The 21,209-nt window shown below is 39.9% G+C and overlaps 1 protein-coding gene across 1 annotated transcript in view; it reads left to right on the top strand.

Annotated features, from left to right (window-relative positions):
* The window catches only part of LOC139740966 (calcium-activated potassium channel subunit alpha-1-like), a 180,707-nt gene extending 161,785 nt beyond the window's left edge, over window positions 1-18,922 (top strand). The window contains exons 20-27 of the mRNA XM_071651551.1: window positions 584-688; window positions 7,282-7,411; window positions 8,168-8,392; window positions 10,574-10,766; window positions 14,982-15,086; window positions 15,810-15,940; window positions 16,903-17,097; window positions 18,401-18,922. Of these exons, the coding sequence (XP_071507652.1) occupies window positions 584-688; window positions 7,282-7,411; window positions 8,168-8,392; window positions 10,574-10,766; window positions 14,982-15,086; window positions 15,810-15,940; window positions 16,903-17,097; window positions 18,401-18,922 (1,606 nt within the window). The remainder of the gene's footprint in view (window positions 1-583; window positions 689-7,281; window positions 7,412-8,167; window positions 8,393-10,573; window positions 10,767-14,981; window positions 15,087-15,809; window positions 15,941-16,902; window positions 17,098-18,400) is intronic.
* The last annotated feature ends 2,287 nt before the right edge of the window (window positions 18,923-21,209 follow it).

The raw sequence follows: 21,209 nt of genomic DNA on the forward strand, positions 1-21,209 counted from the left end.
ATGGTCACTTTTATGAAGTGGAAATGTGAAGCTGTCCTATTGTGCCTTGAATTCTTGTTTGTTATTTTAAAAAAAAAGAAGAAGAAAAAATCCAAAGTAAGCACCGATAGATATTTGTCATGTTTGCCGAATACCTGTGGTGTTCATACTGACTCATTCACAAATAACTTTCATATGCCTCGATTCATTCACCGTTGTATCTTATACAGACACGGCTTTAGAATGTGCAAAAGTGTTGATTTCTGCCATGCAAGATACTTTTAAATGTCGCTCAAACCTAATCGACACCCCCGGGGTTATCTTCATCAGAATTTTGCAAAGAGGGAGTCTAATGTTGCATTTAGTCACAGCCGGCTGGTGTCCCGGGAGAGCCAACTTCATTTTCACTTGTATATATTGCATTCTTCCCATTTTTTTTTCTCCTGATTTGTTCTTACAAATTTGTCATGTGTGTTTGGTGTATGTTTTATATATTTATATATATTTATATTTTTCCCCCCATTTCATCACACATTTCTCATCGTACTTGTTGCCACTTTTTTTCGTTGTTTTGTTCACGCCCCCCGCCCACATCTCCACCCAGGACTGGATGCCCCCGCCCAAGCGTGGGCTCCCTAGGTCAACTCGTTCTTAAGCTGAAATATGCAAACGGAAACCTAGACAGGACCAAAAAGCTGATCCAGCATTGGTGGGTGCTTTGCCATGTGACCTAACACTCACACACTTACACACACACTCACACACACACACACACACACACACACACACACACATAAACACTCACACTCTCACTCTCACACACACATACACGGAGTTAAAGGTCGCCTCCTATAGAAAAAAAAGTGTGCATATCATAGTGTGGCTGGAAATCTGTCGGTCTCTGTCCTGTCACTCCTCCTCTTCCTCGTCTGTGTGTGTGTGAGTGTGTGTTTCTGTTTGTCTGTCTCTTTCTGTGTCTTGTTCTGTTTAAAAAAAAAAAAAAAAAAAAAAGGCCTCAAACAGTGTGTGTCAACTGTCAAATGCACATCGCCTGAAGTTAGCTAGGGAAGAAATGCTGTTGCACTTCTACACCTCTATCAAGGGCACAATATGTCTTTTCCTCGACCAATGGAGCCCCCCCTAAAAAAAAAATATAAAATATAAAATAAATAAAAAATAAATAAGATATCTTGCTTTCTTCTTTCTCTCTTCTCCTCCTTCTATCTCTCTTTCGTTCTTTTCTTCTCTTTGTTTCTTGCTCACACTCAGCCAAAGTCTCCCAATAGTTGCATGTTCCCCTCAAAAACAGAAGAAAAAGAAAAATGCAATCAAAAGCGTAGTGCGTCCCTCCCCTGTTGCCGACAGCAGGTTTGAGAATCATTTGACAGGTGACACACTCTGTCGGGGGTAAACCCCCCACCTCTAGACGCAGTCTGCAGGCCTTGTTGTAACCTCCCTTTTACTTCCTGGGTCACCCCGACCGGAAAAAACTCCTCGCAATAGAGCAGATCAGCCGATGTCTAGGCTTGCTATCCAGGAGTTTGGAGGTAAGTGCAGCACTCTTTTGGGGAGCGATGCAGGAAGCGGTTTTGCTCCACCCTTAAAGCAGCCACGTCGCTCGGGATACCAAGCCTCGACCTCGACGATCTGCCAGTGATGCGGGAGACATTGACCCCCTCGTTGTGCCTAACAACTCATGGTGTAAAACACTCCTCAAAACAAACAGGAACCAACAACTGAAAACTAACTTGTGAAATTAATCTAAAATGTGAGACTTTCAAATATACTACCAAAACTGCCTCGTTTGGATTATCTTAATTTTCTTCTTTCTACTATTATTTCATCTAATTTACCTTGTTTTGGTGTTAACTGTTCATCTATTGGAGTTGTGCACTTTGTGGTTTCATCTTGAGTTGATTAACCATGAAAGTAACAACAAGACCTGTATTCTGTTTACATCTCACTGAAATAAAAAAAAAAAAACGACATCAACAAGACAAATGGCTGTCTACCTGTATCACCCATCATGCCTATTGGTATTGCATAATCTGCTTTGGGTGCACTGCAGACGTTTCCTATCAGTTTGTCAGACCAGGTACTGTGGTCATACTTGAAACGCATTCCCAGTTTTACTTAAAGCAAGATATTTTCTCACTCTTTTCATCCTCGTTCAAACACTGTGCATGGTACAGTGTAGCTACTGCTGTGTGCTGGTGAGGTGTTCTGCATATAAACTCAAATTTTCAGCATCTCTCAAAATTATATTCATATTTTTCATCTAAAAAAAAGAAGCATCATTTACCATGGGAGCTGCAGTCTATATATTGCATGCAGGGGCAGATTGGCTTTTTTGGAAAAAGACATTTCAAAAAAGAGATTATGCGAACGGGATAGAAACTGCTTTACTAATTAACATGCCAAAATGAATATCAATTCAATAATCTACTCGAGCAATGCCTATCGTACGTGAATGCGCACATTCAGATCTGGCGTTGACGCATTGCGTTGAATGACAGGAAGCAACAGAGTAGGTAACAGTGACAACTACGAACACAAAATGTTCGCAAATTGATGTTGTTGAGTATGTGGAAAAAAAAAATGCTCGCTCTGCAAATATTTAGGAATGGACCTCCTCTAATGCATATCACTGGGCAGGATGGATGATGCTATCCCTGGTAGTAGACAACGTCATTCCAACTAACCACTCTTGCTCCCGACTCTGTACCCTCTCTGTTGCAGGTGCTAGAATAGCCGTTGAAATAGTTTCATCCTGCTTCCGTTGTGAATCCACATTATCCGAAGCTGTTTGTCGTTTTATTTTTTTTTTCTGTAATCCCACCTCTTTTGTCCTTTATATCGCCATTATCTATAGATATGATATATACCAAATAAGCTGCTAGTAAATTAAAAAAAAAAAGAAGAAGAAAAATAAGGAAACCCCAGATTTAAAGTTCACCCTTTATGTTGCAGAACGCTCACACGCCATTCATTTCTCTCAACCCCCCCCCCCCCCACATGTTGCTGCCACTTTCATTGTTTTTGATTTTTTTTGTTCACCCATCATTGCTGCACCCCTCACTCCCCTCCTCCACCAAAAAAAAAAAATAAGAATAATAGATAAAATGAAAGAAAATCATTGGAATGGTTGTTCCAGCTTTGGTAGTGTCTTACTTGTACCTAGGGCCGGGGGTCACACTGTAGCAATACCATGGGCATGTAATAGGAGAATGTTAATGCGAGGCGCACACTGCCACTCCACAATGAATTCACAGCGATTGTCATGAGCATGCATGAGAACTGTTTGCGCCTTGCTTCATACCATGATCACAAACGCAAAGTCGCCCATCACCCCAATCTGAGTGTCCGGGTCAAAGGTCGTTTTCCATCGGCAACCTCTGTAGACTGAAATTCTTCTATGTAACTCCATGAGATTTCGACCTTATTTTTTTTCCAGACGTCTTTCCCTATGTAAACAAAATGACATGTACACTGTAGAAGAGGAACGTATAAAAAATGAGCTTTGTACTCTGCCAAGAAGTGAAGGTCAAAGGTGAAGGTCAAAGGTAAATTCATGATGGCACATGCACATTGACATGCATGGGGCTTTGCTGGCTAGACCCATTCATTCTTCTCATAAGAAAGTGCCATCTTCATGTACAATGCCTTTATGTATTTTGTGGATATGCCTTTGTAACTCATTTGCTGTGAAGGTGAAGAAGAAAGAGCGATCACCTTACTAGGCGGTGGATGTGCATGCTTGAAGAAACTGAAATGAAAATAGGACCGTGAGTTTACGTCATCGGAGTAACAGAGACACTACTTACGCCTTCGTGCCAAGTCCTTAGAATACCTACTCGGTGCATTATAGCAGTGCATGGCCCCTTCTAATTTATCAGAGAACTTCCCTCTCCCCCTTCATCCTACCTCTCCCATCCATCCATCCATCCATTCATCCATCCATTCACCCACCTACCCACCTACCCACCCCCAATTAAACCCTCCTTTTCTCCCCCCCCCCCCCCCCCACCCCTTTACAACCTCGCGACAGTAGTTAGTGAGTGATCCGTTGACGTGCCGGGGCAGAATCTGTTTTTCTTCTTCTTCGTCTTCTTTTTGCCGAGAGCGTGTGCAGTCCCGTACCTAGCTTTCTGTGTGGTGTGCCTACTCTTAACCCCAACAGGCTCGCTGCCTTCCGCCTGTGATGATGGTGGTACTCCCTCCTGGTCGCATCAATGATTCCTACTAACCTCCACATGCATTGTTTTTGAAAGCCTACTTTAATATCATCCTTTGCATTAACAGTAGTGGACTTCATGAGTTTTCTTTTTTTTTTTAGTTTGGACCATCTGCATAATTTCCATATTTATACATATAATCATATATCAACATGTAAATGCTGTGAGTACTGGTATATCATCTATATACATCTGTGTGTATATCTATATTTATATATATATTGTATATCTAAGTAGAGTTGAGTGCACAACAGCGTGTATTAACCAGCTTGTGTTTATTTTACATGTCTCCCTAATTTCCATTACCTCTGTACCTCAAACCTGGTTAAATTACCTGATTGCTACCCCCCTAGGTAAGTGTTAAGATTCTATCTCACCCAACCCTCCCTCCCGACCCCCCTCGTTCACCAGTTTTGTGATTGCGCTTGTCATCCGCAAAGTCACCCCCAGTGTACATATGTGTGTGCGTACGTTCATCCGGTGTCTCACGTTGTCCAGGAGCTCATCACGCATTGTTTCTCAATCCACGTCAAGCCACCACGCCAAGCCCAACCTTCCCCCCCCCTCCCCTTTTCATTGTGTGGTCACCACAGTGCTGATTACTGTTGATGAAAAATGCACCAAATGTTTTGTATCATTTAGCTATTATCACCGCACAATGTCGCCCCCTGCCCTTTCTGCCAAAAGACATTCAATGATAAAATTTGCTCACGGCACATTTGATATTGTGGCTGTGTACAGTGTACTCTCATAAAAATAACTTTGACTGTTTTATTTGATAGCTATGAGCTTAGTTATTCACTTTTTTTGGTGTTGTCTATGCTTTTATCTATTTTAGAAAGATTCCCATGTCTTTCAAAAGGAGTGAGCCTTAGTAGAAAATTATCAAGTGCTGGATTAGATTAAAATATGCAGATGCTATTTAAACCTTCATGGAAAGAGTGAACACACACATGAAATGGTAGATGTTTTCATTACAACTAGTACACAGCATAAGAAAGAGAATTTCAATGCTGCACTTTTCTTATATCAATGATATTCAGATCATTGCACGATATGCAAAGGAGTTGGAGAGATTAAATCACTTCACAAGATTCCTGTTGGCCTGAGTGCAAGTTACGACTCAATTTCCCCTCACTCCAGAAATTGGTACAAATCTAACAGATAATGCCCTTCTCATCAAATGAGTCCAGAATTTCTATAGATGCAGCCGTGCCAACTGTCAAGTGATAGAGCGGTGCAGCTGCTTGACTATCTACCAAAGATGTGAAATTTATCATAATTTTACATACAAAAGCGATAGGTGAAGCGCGAGTGGATGATGTAATGTGATAATATGACATATCAATGCGTAGTGATCCTGCAAATCTAGACAAACAAAGGTAGGAGGACGAATTTTAATTGAATTGGCTCGAAAATATATGTGTCCTCTTTGAGCTTTTTGAAATATTTTTTGAATGTCTTTTGGCAGAATTTACACAGCGCACAACATCATAAGCAAGAAAAAAAAAAAGATGCTCCCCCCCCCCCAAAAAAAAAAAGCAGGTAAAGAACCATTTCATGTTACCTGGCTGTTAGTGAGCACACGCTTGCAAATCACAGTGCTGGCATGCAGTGGTCAATTCTGGAACATGGCTGCTATATGAGATTTTGCAGTCGTCACCACCGTATCACTTCTTGCCGACAATCCAATGTTCTAGAGCTTTAAGAGAGTTATATGATATAAATATTAATGTTCTTGCTTAGAACTAAAGCTCACGTTATTCTGTAGGAAGTTAAATGATACATCAGTGAATATAGTTATAGTATTTAAAGGGATGTGCTATAGAACAGTCTTTTTGGCAGTTCTGTTTTGTTTATATTGAGTTCCCTTTTCTTTTTTTTAAATGTTAGTGCCATAATTCCATCAGCTATCACAAGTATATTTTTGTTTAATCTTGTCATTTTTGTGAAAGTTTCATGGGTTTGGTCAGTTTGGATCAAAAGTTTTTGTTGGACAATGTGGTTACAAGTCGGTCTCGTTGATTTTTAGTTTTTTAATTACTCAATTTTGGTTATTCAGTTTGACCTTTTCTTATCTTTTTTTTTTCCTTCAATTTCCCTGTCAAGCTTATCAATTTTGTTCCAACATTCAATTGAAAGTTCACATGCACCATGTTGTGTTGATCAAGTTAGTTTGCATGATTCGTTGACATAGGCAGTTGTTTTTTTTTTTTTCCATCTTCATCAAAGCTGACCTTGAAATGCTGAGGCGTTTGAAATCATGACAGATATCATTTACTTCCAAAGACATTGCAATGATTACATGTAGGTATGATGTGATTTGAATTGTTTGGATGAACAATTTTCGACAAACCGACCCCTTTTTCAATGAAAGATTTGGCACACTCTGTTTGTGCAACCCTACTTTGATAGTTAATCTGATGTTAAGTTCTGATGTATGATATCTAACGAAATTTGAGTAGTTCCAAAAGATAATGGGATCTCAAGGTTAACAACCTGACCAAGTGTCATGATGAACCTGAATATTGAATAACAATGATGTTTGCCCATTATCATTACTGTGATCAGATTCAGTCGCCGTCAAATTCTGCAATGTTCCCTTTATAATTTCCGAGGTCGTGAAATGAGAAAAAAACAAAAACCAAATATTAATTCTTGAAACTATGTCTTGGCAGGGCAGGGACATCACAGGAGTAAACTTGAAACCGCAGCAAAATCTGATTTTTTTTCTTTCATTGTTATCATTTTGATTGTGTAACTTTAAGTTGTAGTTACAGTTAGATATTGGATTTGAGTAGATTATGTCTAGATGTAGAGTTTGCAAATTAGAAAGCAGGGGAGATTTGAATAGCCTTTGATTTTAATCATTAGTGTTTTGTGACATTTTTTGTTTGCAAATCGATTAGAAATACATCAAGTTTGGCTCACGTGTTTGTAGTGAGACTGCAAATAAAAGCAGTGTGTTTACACGAATCCGTCTAGTGTCTCTTTGATCTAGAGATTGAAAATAGCGTGGTGAACAATCGTTGCTTTAATACGAACTTTGACCTCTGGCCTGTTATAGGGTTGGTCCCCACCAGCGGCGCCGAGAGGCAGCTGCCAACGTTCTTCCTGAAACCGAAGATGCCATTGAGTTCGACTGCACCGGCATGTTCCACTGGAGTGCAGAGAAGAGTTTAGAGGAAGCCCTCCTGGTGAGTCCTTAATACGGAGACCGCCAGTTGACTTTCTAGTACATCTACAACATTTCCAGCTTTTTTAAAACAAATTTCCCTTATTTGCCATCCTACTTTGTCAAAAAGTCAAAGTATAGTTTGTGAAAGCAGGAAAAAAAAATAAGATGGTAAGATTTATGTGATTAATGCTATTAGAAAAAAAACAAACAAATATTTTGACATTCATGTGATTGTGATAACACTTCTTTGTTAATGGAAAGGAGTCAAAATCGTAACCTCGTGTTGCATCACACAATCGTTTTCACGAAGGTTGTGATTTTCGAGTATGAAATGTTTCGTGAGGTTTAGTATCTGGGTTAACATGAATACATTGCTATCCACCAAATGTTTCCTGCAGCCGAAAATATCAGTTATCACATAAATGATTTTTCTTTCAAGTCGAGAGAACGAAGGCAAAAATAAGTGAATGGATCCTTGATGTTAAGGGCCTACCTACCAAGACGTATACTGATATTATCATTAGAGATTTTGAAGCCTTGTTCACAAACTTGTTTGGCTTGTTCAGTATATCTCACTGCATCATGCAATACACAGTAGGAGTAGTACATACATGTAGTCAGTGGGATCAAGTTTCAGGTTCAGTGCCAGGCTCAATCTAATGATGATAAAGATGATAACATGTTACTGCAAAATTCTCCCTAGACTCGATGGGTTAAACAGACACTCTGTCTCGTGGCCAAAACTCTCTCTCTCTCTCTCTCTCTCGCTCTGCAGGACCGCAACCAGGCGCAGAAGAGTGCGCTGACCTCGCACGTGGTGGCTTGCCTGTTCGGGGACAAGAACTCGCCCATCATCGGGCTGCGGAACTTCGTGATGCCGCTGCGGGCGAGCAACTTCCACTTCGAGGAGCTGAAGACGATCGTCCTCCTCGGCAGCAAGGAGTACATCAAGCGGGAGTGGGACACCCTGAAGAACTTCCCCAAAGTCTACATACTCAACGTGAGTCCCGCAGGCCTGATCCTTCGCCCTTCTCCTTTTTGATGGAGAATGAAACCCAAATACAATGTATAAATGTCGATGGAGGGAATGCAGTAATATTAGAACACGCCAGCAAAGTGTGAGGAAAATTGTGCAGTCCGTTGTAAAGTTATACATTTTTTATGTTTTGTTTCCGTCATCGCAGGATGAAAAGACTACAACATTCTGTGTGACGTCACACTTGGACAACGATTTAATAAAAATATAAAAAGAAAATTCAGCATAATTTAGCTCTTCTAGCATAATGAGAGAGCACTTGACTTGCCTCTTTCAGAAAGTAAGGAGAATGATATTACCCTCCACATATATATATCAGACCAAGTTAAGGGAATGTGTCCTTTTCATTTAAAAAAAGATGAAATTTTGTTTTATGAAACCAAGATGAAATTTTGTTTTATGAAACCATGCCTGCACAGATCCTCCTCTTAAGTGAAAGGAGAAAAATGGGAGTGACTGAAATGAGATGCTCCAGTATATTCTCCTTTGCTAGAAAAGTCAGTTGTTGTACAACTGTAAGTTTTGATGATTTTTTAAAGACAAAATGAATAGAAGTGATACATGCACTTTTGGACATGTCCAAAGAAAGTAGAAGCCTTACACCAGTCATGATACTGTGCCCGTAGGAACTTTGATTTTTTATGCCTCCGCCACGAAGTGGTGCCGGAGGCATTATGTTTTCGGGTTGTCCGTCCGTCCGTCCGTCCGTCCGTCGTAGCGTGCTAACGAGAGTATGCTTGTGTGGCTAGGAGAACAATAGTGCACAATAGATGGCCTTTATTCCGTCAGGCTTGTGTGGCTAAAATTTTTGCTTGTGTGTCTATTTTAACAAAAGGGAGAACAAAGGGGTAGACACACAAGTATATCACCGTGAGGTCGTCCGTCCGTCCTTCCGTCCGTCCTTCCGTCCGTAATGAATTTTGTGGACAGTGTAACTAAAAAACCTTTTGAGGTATCCTAATGAAACTTGGCATGTATGTGTATTAGGGAGTGAAGTTGTGCCTATCCTCTTTTGGGTGCACATGCTCAAGGTCAAAGGTCAAAAGGTCAAGGTCAAATACGTAAAATGTCACTATTTCCACCATATCTATGCAATGCCTGAAGATATCTTCTTGGAACTTAGTGTATACATGTATTACCCAATTAAGATTCTCTGGTGAAAATTTGGGGTCATGAGATCAAAGGTCAAAGGTCAAAAGGTCAAGTAAAAATATTAAAACTTTACTTTTTTCTCCATATCTTGGAAATTGTTCAAGGTATCTTCATGGAACATAGTATATACAGTGTATACATGTACTGACTGGCAGTGATTATCTAGAGAATTCAGGGTTCATGGGTCAAAGGTCAGGGGTCAAAGGTCAAGGGCAACACTTCAAAATTTTACTATTTCCCTCATATTTATGCAACGCCAGCAGGATTATTATTATTTTTTACACGTAGTGTATGCATGTATAACCTAATAGAGATTCTCTGGAAGCTTTCTTTTTTCTTGTTTGCCTCAAAGGTCAAAAGGTCAAAGATCAAGGGAAAGTGCTGAACTATCCTTTTCCTCCATATCTCAGAAGTGGCTCAAGTTATCTTGAAACTTATTTATGCATGTTGTGCCAGACAGTGATTATCCTATGAATTTTAGGGTCAAAGGCCAGATGAAAATGGTAACAATGAACTTTTCAATACAGAAATTGCACTTTTTCTCCATACCTTGAAAATTACTCAATGCATTAACTTATGAATGGGTCAAAGTCAAATTAAAGTCCTTAAATCCCCAAATACATGGTCTCCTATTCATCCAATTAAACCTAGGTCAAGGAAGGTGAACATTCAACACATTTGTGACAAACTTGTCATTTTCATATTTTGCCAATTTTGTGAAAATGTAATCACACATTGTCTACATGTACTGTAGACCTATTAGGAGAATCATGCATTATGGCGGAGGCATACCAGTCGCCTTAGCGACATTTCTAGTTTTTTTCTGATTTTTTTTCTTGGAATGGCATGTTTTAAGCAGTTTTCAGACTTTCAATCAAGCATTATGCCAATATTCTATACCCTCTTGTGTGAATGAATTAGACCTTTCAGTTGCATGGTTTCAGGAAATGTGTTGGTTTCTTTTCTTTGTCTGTGTGCCTGTGCATTGACCAGGGTTCGCCGCTGAGCCGCGCCGACCTGCGGGCGGTCAACGTGAACCAGTGCGACATGTGCGTCATCCTGTCGTCCAACCGCAACAGCCAGGACGACCAGTCGCTGCAGGACAAGGAGACCATCCTGGCATCACTCAACATCAAGGCCATGACGTTCGACGACTCCGTGGGCCTCACCAAGTCCGGCTTCCAAGGTCTGGTCACCAGCCGCCACCGCTCCGGCCGCCCGCCCCTGGTTCGGCCGGAGGACCCAGACTCGCACGCGGACAAAGACGGAGATGAATGTGATGATGATGAGGAGGAAGATGATTATAGTGATGAGGAGGAGGAGGAGGGTGATGGTGAAAATGGTATCCAGGGTGTGTTCACAAGACAATTTGACCTTCGACCCCATTTTTTTTTCAAACCTTCACACTTCTTATGCATTAATTGATTTTTTTTTTTTTTAAGGAAATGCATTTTGTATTTTTGTCATATCCCTTTATGCAACCCCACCATATGCCTCTACAAAATGATCGTCTTCACAGTGCAAGTCATTTCAGTACATATGTTATTTTTTTTTTTTGGTCAGTTTATTTTACCCCACTTCCAATTTTTCAATAGATGTTCATGTAACATTTGTTGTTTGATGAAAAAGGACTTCATTTACTCGGTTTAAGTCAAGTCTCAGCTTTACCATCATTTCATGGGGGGGGGGGGGGGGGGGGGGGAATGTAATGCATGGTCATAATGTTATGTTGTGCAGATATACACTTGTAATTCCATAATGCCGTGCCTGTAGACTCCTCATCAAATCATGCAAAATGCTGTCATACAAATTTTCTTTGTACGGAAAAAAAAAAAAAGGGATTGCATTTACCTGTAATAACAACTGTAAATTCTAAACCAGACATTAAGACAGTTTGATAGAGAGATCAAGCATTTCCCATGATGCTTGCAATAGTGATTGTGAAAGATGTATTTGAATCATATGCATGACTACCTTACAGCTTGCCTGAATTGGCAAGAGGCGATTCATGAAGAGCACTATCCTTGTTTGGAAATGCGATAAGAGACTGAAAACAGGTTGATATCAGTAGATCAGAAGTAACTTTACTTGGACAGAAATGAAATAATGTTTCCAAAATATTACAACTATAATGTGACTTGATAAAGTAGCCGTCCAAGAATCCATGTAGAAAAAGATGCTATGCAAACTAAATAATCAATTTGGAATGGTATGCAAGAATGCACACTAACTTTTATATGTAACTATAGCATGGTGTACAGGTTGTCTTGCTGATTTCTTGTTTTTTTTACAAAGCCCAACATACACTTAACACAAATTTGACACCAGTATTCATTTTCATAGATTTTGCAAGCAAGTAAATTGCACGCCCCAGCTTGAATGGTTCTGATCTGCATACATACCAAGTCTGATTACTAACTAATCTTGGTTAAATTTTTATTCAAATGTCCATTGACTGGCCAGCAGTAGAGTAGATGGTCTTGATATTCAGTTTATTCTTTTTTTGTCTCTCCAAAAGTACAGCCAGAGATTTCACACATTCATGCTTTTGCTATCAGGCATAGTATTACTATCACACTCAGAGCACCATCTGCATAATTAGTTGCTACTTCTTCATTGCGCTGGTTCTGTTTGAAATCTTTCACCAAAATGGTAAGTTTTTCTTCTTTTTATCTATAAGTACAAAGTCTTGTTTCACGGCTTTGACTCCAGCTGAATCATGACAGGCCTCCGAGCTTGACTCTTTGCTATTAGAGTCACTGAAGTCAAGCAGTGGCTGAAGTGCTACAACATCTTCTAAGAGCAGTATTTATACGTAAAAGATGATACCCAGGTGCACATACAATTGTATTACTCCTCCATTTTGTTTTTCATAAACTATGGCCTATTACAAAGTCGTCCAAGGGGGATGTTTGAGGCCAAGCCCTATGATTGTCAGAGAATATATTAATGCATCTATAAAGAAGTCCCGTGGACGAACAGTCCGTGTACAATATGAACTCAGTCGACCATCAGAGAGGACGAAGAATTTGGTGAACAACGAGGGCGCTTTACATGTCCTGCTTGCAAGAAAGATTACTAGTATAAAGCAGGATATTTTTGCGGCATGAAATTTTCGCAAATTGCCACTCGCATTCAATGCATAATAGTGTAGACAAGAATTTTTGTGTGCATTTTAATATCACAAATCCTGACTCTCATGAAATTTGTGAAATTAAAATGCATGCAAACATTTCTGGTTTTCCAGTGTACTTGTATTGCCCGTGGCTTGTTGAAGGTTTAATTTGACGCTATCATAATTACAGATAGTTAAAGGTAGTGTAAGCAAAAACCACTAAGGTGTGGTTTGAATTTTTCACAAGCTCTGTTTTAGTAAAGTGGCAGCTCTCAACATAATGTTTGCATTGTAAGTCGTATATAGGGTGTACACGGGATTTAAAGAGCATGCAACTGTAGGGGGATGCTTTTTCCCTTCTTTTTGAAGGTGAAGTGGGTGGGAGGGGAGTTGAAGAGGATTTGGATAAATTGGGGTTGGAGAGGAACAAGTTTGTTGAATCACCATTAGATGATACCTCACCCATATCATCATGACCTCACCGTCAGTTCATCTCTGTCTTGTGCCCGTTGTGCGAATGTCACATGAAACAAACACGCAGCCATGCAGGGGGTAGTCAAAGACTGTTCTAATACCATAAATACAATCAATTTCATACAAAATAGATTATTATTTAGGATGACATTATGGAAGATAAGAGGAAGTGGTTGATTTCCCATTAAGATGTTATAAGTGTTTTTCTCTCTGCCCCTTTTTTAAATCTACAAAATCATTGGGCATTGTAACTTTTCACTGACTACCCTGTGCTTTTCTGCTTATGTTTGTTTCATGTTTAAAAAAAAGACCAACTAATAATATGAAGATATGATGTATTATTATGCATTGCAGCATGTAGCACGTTTCTCACCCTCATTCTAACTCTCATTCTAACTCTAGTGAATTCACTGTGCAATCCTCCTATTTTTGCACACGTGTTGACAATTTTTGGAAGAAAAAGAGTAAAGAAATAGAAAATGCAGTGTCTTCATTTGTGAAACACTTTTTCAAGATTGACATGCAGCGTGAAAGGTCAATCCGCTCACTTCCATCATGTGAGTTCCGTGCATGTGTACATGCCAATTATTGCTTCGCAAATTTTCCAGCAAAATTTTGCAGCATTCTCCATTTTCACATCGTGCACCTTAATACACTTGATTTGAAATTCCCTTTGTGTCTCAGCTTGGCAATGAAATTGAAGTTTTCCTCTAAAATTGAAATGTCACAGAGAGACAGATAGTGCCGCTCAGAATCGAGGTGTCTAGTTTCAGTCCACTAGTGAAACTGTTGTGTCCTACTTATGTCTTGGAACATCAACATGCATTGCATTACCAGCTTCAATTACATTGTATTTTCCCCTCAATTCATTTTATTTAATTGTATTGTAATGAATCAGAAATTGAAAACAATTTTTGTAATTGCTTGCTCAAAACAAGTGTAGCATCATGAGCATAAAATGTAAAGTAAAACAATGACCAAAATATATCTCTCAAACCAGGTGTCTTCATAGTAAATCCGAACTTACTAAATAATGCGTATTGTATACAATGATTGAATTCTATAAAGGGTATAGGATAGATTCTACTGTCTGTCTCGATCCATTTCCTGTCTATTTTATGTATCTACCTTTGCATCTATTTTTCTCCATCTCATAACATCTATCCGTTTGTCTTTCCATCTAAATATCTTTTTTCTTCTTTATTTGGTCTGTTTGTATAGAACACTATTTTATATTTATATTGCACAACAGAGTATATTTTTGTGTCTTATATATAGGCCCTATATTTTTTTGAAATATTGAGTGAGTCTTGGCCTTTCTTCTCATTGATATTTAATCAACAAAATGGAGCATCTTAAAAGAGAACCTGAAAAAAGACAAAATCAATTTTTGAGCTAAATCTTAATCCCTTCTAGAGTACAGTAGTCACAGATATATCAGGGTCAAATGTGCTTGCAAATATTCATGAATCATGTGAAAATAGTGCTTTCTGAGGGGAGATATCAAAAGCAAAACTTGATAGCAGTGATTATCCTTGTCAAAGGATGGTTTGCTGTAGTTCATCAGTTTTCGACAAAAATATGTCTGTATCCAGTTGAACATGTGATGAAGTTTTGAGGCTAGTCTGAAACGTGATTTAGTCCTAAATGTGCCAAGAGCTGTGATATACACACCATAAATGATGGAAGAACAAAAATGTGTGACATGATTTACGATTTTGTAATAATCTGTTGCAAATAAAGGTTGTGTTGCCAATTTTTTTGCCATGTATTCATATATCGTCCTCTGGCTTGGTTTGCTTCCCAAACTAGGCATCATGCCAATGAGTCTATCCCCTCTCCACTCAACGAAGACGAACGAGGTGACGAGACGCGGGTCGGCCGTCGGAGCGAACGTGCCGATGATCACGGAGTTAGGTATGTCACGTGCCATATCTATCATCTCCTACGTAGATTAAAGATCCACCGCTACTCCTGCCACCTACATTTTATTTTGACCTTTTCCTTCCAAGGTTCCAACACCCCAGTCATTTTTCTCTTTTTCCTTAATTTTTGGACAGTTGAAAAATCCTAATTTGAGAGTGAAAGCATTGGTGCTCAATGTGCATCAATAAGCTGATACAAATAATATCGGGGGGGGGGGGGGGGGGGGGGGTTCTCGTGGTGTCTTGCGTGTGCATTCATGCACCATTGTTCATACCTTAGATGTAAATGTGTACACAAGTTAAAACACCACTAGGCTGTGGAGTATAAATGACGTACTGAAGAAAGGTACATGTAGATACAACTGTACAGTTACACCATCAATGCTTGGTGCTGATTTGAGTTGAGCATTTGAGAATGTTCAAATGATTAAAAAAAGGCGACATTGTTGCATGGGCTGAATTCTTCTGTTGCAGTAAGTTTGAATATGAGCATTCTATTGTGACTTCTTGATGAGTATATTTCGTGTGCAGCACATGGTGATCAGTTCAGATTGCAGGCTGTAATTGTTTCTGCTAGCTGCTCTGCAGTTCTGCCCTGTTACCAGTAGTATCATTATTACAATTTTGATGTACAATATACATCTTATTGTTATGAAAATCATAATAATTTTTTAACTTTTTATATGTTTGTGTGTGTGTGTGTGTGTGTGTGTAGTGAATGACTCCAATGTGCAGTTCCTTGATCAAGACGATGACGATGACCCCGACACAGAGCTCTACTTGACGCAGCCATTTGCGTGTGGCACGGCGTTTGCTGTCAGTGTGCTGGATTCTCTCATGAGCGCTGTAAGTCATCACATTATGTACACCAGCATTTCCTTAGCGATCACGGGTGGTATTCTGAAATCCTTCCTAGGAAGAAATTTCTTCCTAAGTCAGGATTTTTTCCTAAGTGGTATTCTGAAAATCTTCCTAAGTTTCTTCCTAAGTAGACTTAGGAAGAAACTTAAGAAGGGGGTGGGAATATGCAAATTTCTGACTTAGGAAGAAGTTGGTATTCTAGAATGCACTTAGGAAAGAATTTTACTTACTTAGCTTTTACCTTACTTAGCAAAGTTTTTCCCTGCCAACAGGCTTCCCCCCACTCTGTCCATGATTAAACAGGATGAGAAACACTCTTGTTTCACTTCAATATCAGTATATTAAATGTATGAAATATATGAAATATTTTACTCTTTTGATCTCAAAATACTCCCAAACAACTCATTATCCTGTTTCTTTGTAGAAACTTTTGTTGTATTGCAAGCAAATACCAAATGGTGGAAGATGAATTTTGAGCCCTTCTGAGAACTTTTTTTTTACCTTTAAAGGTAAACCCTTTTGCAAATGTCATGAAATTTTGCATGGTTGAAGAGCAGTGTCTCCCAACTTCGAATATGAAATCTTATGGTATTACACCTCAGAGTTTTTTTTTTGTTTTTTTTTTAAGAAAAGAAATTAGAAACTTACCCCATGTCACTCAAGAACAAGCTCCCCTTTTGTACCAAGAGTATTGGAATTCTGTCAGGGTCCAAATAAATTCACTGGAAATCTAGCGTTGTCTCCCATTCCATCAATAAAGAAGTTCCCAGTTTTATTATTCTAAGTAAAGGTATGAAATATCAAGGTTGTACGTCTACAATAGACCAGCTTTATGAAAGGAATCTAATATTTGGAGTTTCAAAAGGGACACACAAACTTTAAGGATGTCTCCATAAATCAGATTAGTTAAAAAGATTTCTCCTTCCAACCACCACCTTTTCTTACAGACGTATTTCAACGACAACGCCCTGACGCTCATCCGCACCCTGATCACCGGTGGGGCCACGCCCGAGCTGGAGCAGATTCTGGCAGAGGGCGGGGGCATGAAGCCTGGCCACAACAACCCCGAGCTTCTGGCCAACAGGGACAGGTGCAAGGCGGCCCAGCTGCCCCTCTTCGAGGGCCCCTTCTCCCAGTATGGGGTGAGTGTGCCCAGAGTGTCGCCAGAGGAATTATGCTTTCAGGGTCTGACCATAATTGATTTTGTGTATAACGTAACTTGACAATCATGTGAGATATCCTAGTGAAACTTATTGTATAAGTATTAGTGGACGAAGCTGAGACTATCATCTTTTGGGCACTCACACTCAAGGTCAAAGGTCATAGGGCGACATCAAATGCTAAAATTTCATTATTTCCTCCTTTTGTCTCTGCAATGCGTGAATGTATTTTCGTGAAACTTAGTGTTTATGTGTATTACCAGATTAGGATTCTCTAGGGAAAGGTTTGGGTCATAAGGTCAAAGGTCAAAGTTCAAGTGAAAATGCTATTTTAAACATTTCACTTTTTTCCTCCATATCTCACAAATGGCTCATTGTATCTTCATGAAATGTAGTACACATACATGTAAAGCTTGACACTGATTCTCATTGAAATTTTTGGGTCATGAAGTCAAGGGTCAAAGGTCAGGTTAAAATGCTAAAAATACACTATTTCATGCTGAAATTACACTATTTTCTACATACTCTGGAATTGATTGAATGTTGTGTAATTAAGCTTGGTACTTATATACACTGTACATGCATTACCACACAATGATTATGTAGGGAAAGTTTTGGGCCATTGGGTGTAAAGGTCAAGTGAAAATGCTATTAAAACTTTCACCTGTTTTCCATATTAGTGGCTGCAAGTGTCAAGAAGATAGATGTACGTGTAGAATTACCAGATAATGATTATTTGCCAATCGTGTGAAATTGTTGTCTTACATTGGCAACATGTACTGTAGGCCTGTTGGGAGAATAATGCAATATGGCAGAGGCATACCAGTCACCTAAGTGACATTTCTAGTTTTGTTTTGGGGCAGGAAACAACTGAGGGGTTGCTTGCTGTGTGAAAATGCTATATTGAATAGAGAATGACACAATAATTGTAGTAATCAGTTTTTTATACAAAATTATACACATACTTGTATTCAAGGAAGGCTTGCTGTTGAAATGAGTCTTATTCTTGATTAACTGTCGAATATCTGGCCAACCCAAAAGTGTGCTATCTTTTGTGGCATTCAGTGGAAATCTGAAATAAGCTTTACATTGTGTGCATTTGCCCTTGCCTTGCATTTGCCTTTCTTTTGTACCAGAAATATTGAAGTATTGCTAATTCATTGTTTGACAGATAAACATAGTGACAGATAAATATAGTGGATAAGTTTTCACATATTCATTACATTGTCCTCCATTGTCATTGCTCTTTGCAAATTCAGGAAAATTTCTTTCATCTTTTTTACAGACTGGTGGTATGTATGGAGACCTGTTTGTTGACGCCATCAAGAACTACGGCATCCTGTGCTTCGGCATCTACCGCTTCCGAGACAGCACCGCCTCCACCAGCACGCCGTCCTCCAAGCGCTACACCATTACCAACCCGCCCTACGAGTTTCCGCTCATGTCCACGGACCTCATCTTTTGCCTGGTCCACTACAATCCCATCCCGCCGTCTTCAAAGAACATCTTCAAGAAGAAGAAGCCGCGGCGGCCCAAGGAGGAGAAGAAGGAGCCGGAGAAGCTGCGCGAATTGGAGAAGCCCGAGCGGCTGACGGCGGCCATGTCCCAGCTGCCAGCCGGCCCCGTCCCGAGCCCCACCCCGGTGCCGGCGCCAGTATTCACCATCCTCCCGCCCAGCAACGAGCAGCCCAAGAACGGGTCGTACCCGCCGGCGGACAACCGGGATGCGGAGATGGCCGCTGCCCCGGCCAACGGCAACGGGCACGGCACGCCCATCGTGGTCGCATCGACCACCTCGTCGTGTTAGCCACGGCCCCACAGCTTCCCGTCACGAGACGGGCGGGAGGGATAAAGAGTGAGACCAAAGAACTGGTTTCTAGGGAGCATACTCACTCTAGTCCTCTTATCACTTCCATGCTTTTCTTTTTTATTTTGTAATCATAGGCCATTCGTCCGATTTTTGTCATCAACAAATAATGGCAAGTCACTGTATGGGTAGGACTAAAGAAAATGCACTATTATTCTCATTCATGCAAATCTTTAAAAAAAAGGTTAAACCACTTATTCCAACTCGTGTGTATGCGCATCTCTCTTGTTGAAGATTCACGGCAGCCATTTTGTTGGTTTTTTTTTAGAAAATCTGCCAAGATTGATGCATTAGAGATGGCCAGTTTTGAGCTGTAAACTAGCTATTTCCACTGTCTGACATAGCAATAAGTACTCCAATGAGTGTCCATTTCTCCAGCATCTGCATATTCATCATTTGTATCCATTCAGAGTAATGCCACTCACAATACATTGCAATGATTGCACCATAGTAGTGTCTACAGTCGTTGCAAGATGATTAATGTTAGTGGAATGGAAGTAGTGAAAAAAAAAGAAATATCAATGCAATCAAAGTTATTATGATAATATATCTATTAATCACTCTCAATCCCTTATCTTACATAACAACATTATATCAAAATTTGTGTATCTACAGTTGCAATTGCGGAAGCATGGTATATACGTGTGGGTAATGTGTCAGCAACATAGAGTACATTATGACATCGAAGATATAACCCACCATTTGCTGTCGTATATAATCGCCTTGATAGTACAACTTTCCTTTCGCGAGAACGAGAAGAGGTACTCGTGTTGCCACTGTCGTTTCTCAATGATATCACTTTCAGCTCCGTTTTACCCGTTTTCCTGCTCAGTGGAGCCAAACACTTCAATAAAAGATACCCAACAAATTCACTGAAATCATTCAACTTCAATGTTCATGCGTAGATCAAGTCGGTTCACCTTGCATTTTGTGAGAGCAGCGTTTAAAAAAATTCTGCCGGGAGTGGCTCGGCTCGCGAGTGAATATTATTCAGGATGCTATTGCCAGAGAGATTATAATCACGTGCTTATTGTGTATGTATAAGAACATCTAAAGTGAAGACCTAACAGTCGTATTGTGTGAAAAAGACATGTATAATTGTGTACATAAGTATATAGAAAGATGTTTTTGCACATTTATCCTTTTCTAATCAAATACAAAAACTTTCTATTCAAAAAAAAATATATATATCAATATGTCTTTTTCTCATAATAAGCTGACACATGGTATTTTTCCTTGACCGAAAATAATAAAAATGATCTATAAAATGATTCTTACTCTCATTATTATTACTCAGTGTATACTTTTTAGCAGAAAATAAGGCACCTCAGAAGAAGACAGTGAAGGACAGGCAATGAGGAAGGGGCGCTGAACAGAGGTATTTGGGTATTTCTCCGGTTACGATGCTCCAATTCGGTAATCATTGCAAAGACTGAAATGCAGGTTGAATGCGTAGGATAGATTAGGTCTGCGTGATGTAGCAAGATTGATTGCAGGCCTTGGGCGTCGCCAGTCGAGGTCTTCCCGCAGCGCATTTGTCCAGCATCTCTCCGCGCCCAACAGCTCCTGAGGAGAAATGTGGTTTGTTTGCCCCAATTTCGGTCAATTTTAATGTGCCAAGTGTAAGTTTGAGGGACGCATCTGTACCCTGATCTCAAAGCTGATTCTGTTTTTCGAGGGTTGGGGGGCATTTGAATTCACCTTGCCAGCATTAAGCGAAAGTGTCAGTTCGGCATCTTTTTGTAGCGCATCTGGCCGCAAGGTTTCTCCCAGTAGAGTAGAGTTGTACTGTAGCGGAGGGGGGAATTCAAAGTATCGCAGCCGGTGGCTGTAAACTCTCAAAAAATTTGCAAAAGCAGAGCACCTTTTATTTTTCCTGAAATGGCACCATACGACGATCGAACCAGGAAACGATGACAGGAGCTCACATACAGATAACCCGAGTAGAATGTGTCACGAGGTGTTCAATTGTGACTACCGTTGTTTTAACCGCAGCTGTCAATGGCATTACAATAAAGCTATGGATTTATAGACCTTGAATGAGACGTTCTGATATTAATATCTATGGTGATGGGTGTTTGGCGAACCATGTCATTACTCGATAGTTTCGCAGACAGGCCAGTGGCAGTGGAGGAGCTTAGTAGTAGGGGGAGGTGGAAGAAATCCTTTTATTATAACCTTATACTTCACTTGCTATTCGTAAGCACCTTGTTTTCCTCTATTTTGC

This window comes from Diadema antillarum, unplaced genomic scaffold (assembly GCF_040938485.1).
Source record: "Diadema antillarum isolate AM-2024a unplaced genomic scaffold, OU_Dant_1.0 seq00000893_RagTag, whole genome shotgun sequence".
NCBI classification, from domain to species: Eukaryota; Metazoa; Echinodermata; class Echinoidea; order Diadematoida; family Diadematidae; genus Diadema; species Diadema antillarum.